At 32.3% G+C, this 4233-nt stretch overlaps 1 protein-coding gene across 1 annotated transcript; it reads right to left on the reverse strand.

Annotated features, from left to right (window-relative positions):
• Positions 1 to 633: 633 nt before the first annotated feature.
• On the reverse strand, positions 634 to 2289 carry LOC114170012 (probable NAD(P)H dehydrogenase (quinone) FQR1-like 1). The gene is made up of 4 exons (XM_028055475.1): positions 2192 to 2289; positions 2009 to 2102; positions 1488 to 1750; positions 634 to 1087 (listed from the first exon to the last, which is right to left on the reverse strand). Exons 1-4 carry the CDS (start codon positions 2212 to 2214, stop codon positions 856 to 858), a joined length of 612 nt encoding a protein of 203 aa, XP_027911276.1. The 5' UTR covers positions 2215 to 2289; the 3' UTR covers positions 634 to 855.
• Positions 2290 to 4233: the final 1944 nt, after the last annotated feature.

Genomic DNA, 4233 nt, shown 5'->3' on the forward strand with positions numbered 1-4233 from the left:
GTGAGGTTGAGAACCCCAAGACTACGCTGCTATACTTTATCGCGTGACATTTCCTTTAATCTCGTTTAATAATTAAATGGGACGTTACATTAGTTTAAAAAATTTTAGTCCGAAAAATAAGAGAGAACCAAAAAAAATTAGAAAAAAAAAATTATTTAAACACTTAGTGTTGCCATTTCCACCAAAATTCCATGGTACTTAACGGTGTGCGTGTGTAGTACAATCTCCCATACATTATTTTCATTGAAGTATGTTATAAATTTTGTTTTCTTTAATATTTAAATTATTTCAATGTATTTATATTAAAAATATTTTTAGATTATTATTCTGAAAAATCTTACAGAAAAATCTTTAGTTCACATAATTTGTTTTCAATCATCAAAATTTCATCTAAAAGCTTAATCACACCGTTTATTTCTGAGCCTCCCGGGGTGAGAGCTGGCAGAGAATTCGTCAAACTATGTTTGGTACGTAAGGAATATGGAGGTGGTCTGGTTATCGAAGTTTCATTTTTTTTATAGAGAGTATTTATAATTCTAATAAATGAAAAATATCTGAGAGAAATTAAGTTTTGTCTTACGTGAAAAAAAGGGTAACAAGGAGAGATCAATAATTTTGAAGCTAAACGAGAAAGACACAGAACAATCTTCCATTAATTTATTCAGTAAATTTTAATAATCACAGCACCATGTAACATGAAAATACACCTGAATACAAATCATTTTGTTTTCAAAGAAAATAACAAACTATTACAAGCAAGCACCTGAAAACAGAACTCAACACATTGTATAACTAAAATATAATGAAACATTATCAAACACCATTTAAGTGTAGATCTTGATAAAATCAATAATATTATGCAGCTTCCTTGAGCTTCTTTGTGATGCTGGCAATATACTTGCCCTGGTGGAATGCTTGCTCCAGTTCAAGCTTAGTTGGCTGTCTTGAACCATCACCAGCATAAGTTCCTGAACCATAGGGGCTTCCTCCTTTGATCTCCTCCATCTCAAACATTCCAGCACCAAATGTGTATCCAATTGGAACGAATAACATTCCATGATGAACCAACTGAGTTATAGCAGTAAGCCTGACATACAAGATTCCACAACATCTTTAATATTCCACAAGATCTCGTCACTAATAAAGAAAATTAAGAAATCATGTGTTTAGAGAGATTCAATTTCCCCAATAACATTTGGGAAGTATAATTAAGATTGATTTGATGAATCAACTCCAAATAACTATGGTTAAAGAAAAGAAAACAAATGTGTTTGGAGTGTTAAATCTTTCGAAAGAGGATCACCGGAAAAATTTAAACGAGATATAAACCCAATCTACATATAAAAAATTGACACCACTCTTAATCTAAAACTTTAAGTTATAGATTTATAAATCTCTATCCTTATATGATATTCTAGTTTTTCATTTTTACTTAATATAAAACTTAGACTCACACTTAAATTTTCAATATTGAGAGAGGTTCTTACGCTGTAGTCTCTTGCCCACCACCTTGGGAGCTGGTGCTATAGAAGATTCCAGCGGGCTTCCCTGCAAGCTGTTGGGTTTTCCACAAACCTCCAGTTGCATCCAGAAATGCTTTGAACTGAGCAGCCATCATTCCAAATCTTGTCGGGAAGCCAAAGACAAAACCATCAGCTTCAGAGAGCTCATTGGGGCTAATCATCGGTACATCACTCTTGGGTGGTGCTCTCATTTTACCAAGCACCTCGTCTGCCAATGTCTCAGGTACCTGTTCAATTAACCAAGTCAACACACCGAATTTCAGCACCATATTTGGGTAAATCTGTCTTCATTGCACAATAACACAGACTGCAGAAAAACTTGTTACATGATTTCATTGGATGAACAGAGATTCAGAGCATAAGGTCATGAACCATTGGAAAACATGGTTACAGTGAAGACAAAATTAAACAGAATCCAGCTTGTGAAAGATAAACATTTAAAAAATCAAAAGTTATTCAGTTGAATTAAACAATACTATACGTGCCTGCCATAGTTTGGCCTCAACGCCATCAACAGAATCAGCTCCTTTCTTTATTTCTTCTGCTAGTCTTTCCACATGCCCGTACATGGAGTAGTAGCTGTTACATTAGAATAATGCAAAATTTAAATTATGGGATAAAGATTAAGAAAATTGCCTTCATGTGTATAAATGTAGAAAGATGCATACACTATGTAAACTTGGACTGCCATTGATGATGATCTTCCAAAATCTCTGTTCTTATGTGTTTATTGAAGGGCTTAACAATGAAGAGGTACTAAGTGAGGAATGTGTATAATAGCGGGAAGTTCTAACCGTATTTATAGTTGAACGTAAGATTTAATTTCTGAGAAAGTTGGCTTGACTTTTTATCTACCCTCTTTTCGATATTCATTTTTGACTTTTTTTAATTTTCTTTCTTTGGTGACAGAACGAATGCGTTGCGACGAAACGGTGCGATGATGGTAGGGTGGCGTCATACTCGCTCACCTTGAACTGCGAATTTTGGAAGCTTTTAATGAAACAGCGCGAATTTTTAATTTTTGCTACTTTATTATTAATGAAACTCTGAAAGTCGGGATATGGTAGGAGTGAGCAGCATCAGGTTGAATCTTATATGGATCAACCCGGATCAATTTAGCATAATCTGAATCTAAATTTTAATTCAGTCAAATTTTTCGGATTACGAATTTATACAAATTAAATTATTTTTGTTTTGAATAAATGACATAAATACCGTAAACATTTAACTAAAATATGATATGTATAACTTTCATAATAATTATTATAATGAATTATGATTTTATACAATTTACATCTAAATTTTGACAAAATAATATCATATTAAAAATAAAATTTGAAATTTAAAACATAGTTACAAATTTTCTATATATTAAAATATAAATTTGGATTGACTCGGATATCTATAAAGTTCCGACCGCTATTTGAATCTGATTACAATTATCTATTTATTCAATTTTATTTATTCAACATTATCCGTTTATACAATCAAAATCTGACCGTATGCTCAAATTTACTTTCAATTTTTTTAGGTTTGGTTGAATACAATTTTTTTCTCGGCCCTAAGATATTGGGATTGTCCTTTATGATTTCAATATTGATTTTATTATTATTTTAGTAAAACATTTTTAAGTTTTCTTAACTTTTAATTCATTTATTTTAGAAATAAATAATTTTTAAAATTTATTCAAATTAGTCAATTTTTCTTTTTGATCTGTTATAAGAAAAACTTTGGCTTTTTTCTATATATTAAATCTAATTGTTTTTGTATACAACAAGGTTAAGGGTATGCAAGCTACATTTCTTGTGGTCGTTCGATCATATATTCTCTTTTCTTAAGTTTTCTCTTCGATCAGTTACTTGTCAAAGACATTCTAACACTTAAGTCAGTGTAAATTAGAGTAAAGTTCAACAAATACGATAAATGTAAAGATAGTAAATGTCTTATCTCATAACATATTTTTTATTTTTTATTTTTCATTTTTTATACTTTTAAAATAAAATGCATTTAAATTACTTGATTGATACATGGCATCATAGTATCTTCGTTTAACTGGTGTCTCCATTTAAAATACATAAGTTTCATATACATTATACTATATAATTTTAAAGTTGCAATTGTCATCGAGTGGAATAAAGTAGATTGTTGAATCTCATAGATAACAAGTTTTAGCCTTTACTTAATTACCTTTATTCACATGACCGAGAGTGGCGGAGGATCATGGGTCTTGTAAGGCCCACTTTTATTGAGTGACCTAATGTTAAGGGCTGCCTCACTGTTGGACCTAAAGGGTTGGCCTATAGGGTATCAAGGCCCCTAAAGCAGCCAAGGTCCCTCAATTGCAAGTCATTCTAAAAAATCAGTGCCCTAATTGACCCATTTTCTCTCCACAAAACTTCTGCTAGGGTTTCGAAGTATGCTCAGATTCGCATTCAGCTTGACCTTGGTTCGGCTCATTTTTGCAGGTCTGGTTCTAGAGCTGTTGTGCTTCGTGGTTCAGTGTCGAAGTCTCGTATAACCCCTTTCCAGGTAAGGGAAGCTAGGGTTCGCTTGTATTGTTTGATTTGTTGCTTGTTTTGTTTTCATTTCATGATGGCCTAACTTGATTGATGATTTAATTGATTGGAAACCGTTTGAATGTAATTTTGGCCTGAATGCTTATCTGTTGCACATGAGAACAGTGTGGTGAGTACTATCTTTCTCGCCTAAC

Source organism: Vigna unguiculata, chromosome 11 (assembly GCF_004118075.2).
Source record: "Vigna unguiculata cultivar IT97K-499-35 chromosome 11, ASM411807v1, whole genome shotgun sequence".
Classification (NCBI taxonomy): Eukaryota; Viridiplantae; Streptophyta; class Magnoliopsida; order Fabales; family Fabaceae; genus Vigna; species Vigna unguiculata.

Coding starts and splice junctions, on each gene's coding strand:
- LOC114170012 (XM_028055475.1), bottom strand. CDS start 2,214: ATGGCAGTCCAAGTTTACATAGT. Junction 2,103..2,191: donor GCAGTCCAAGTTTACATAGT/GTATGCATCTTT, acceptor CTAATGTAACAG/CTACTACTCCATGTACGGGC. Junction 1,751..2,008: donor TTGAGGCCAAACTATGGCAG/GCACGTATAGTA, acceptor TTAATTGAACAG/GTACCTGAGACATTGGCAGA.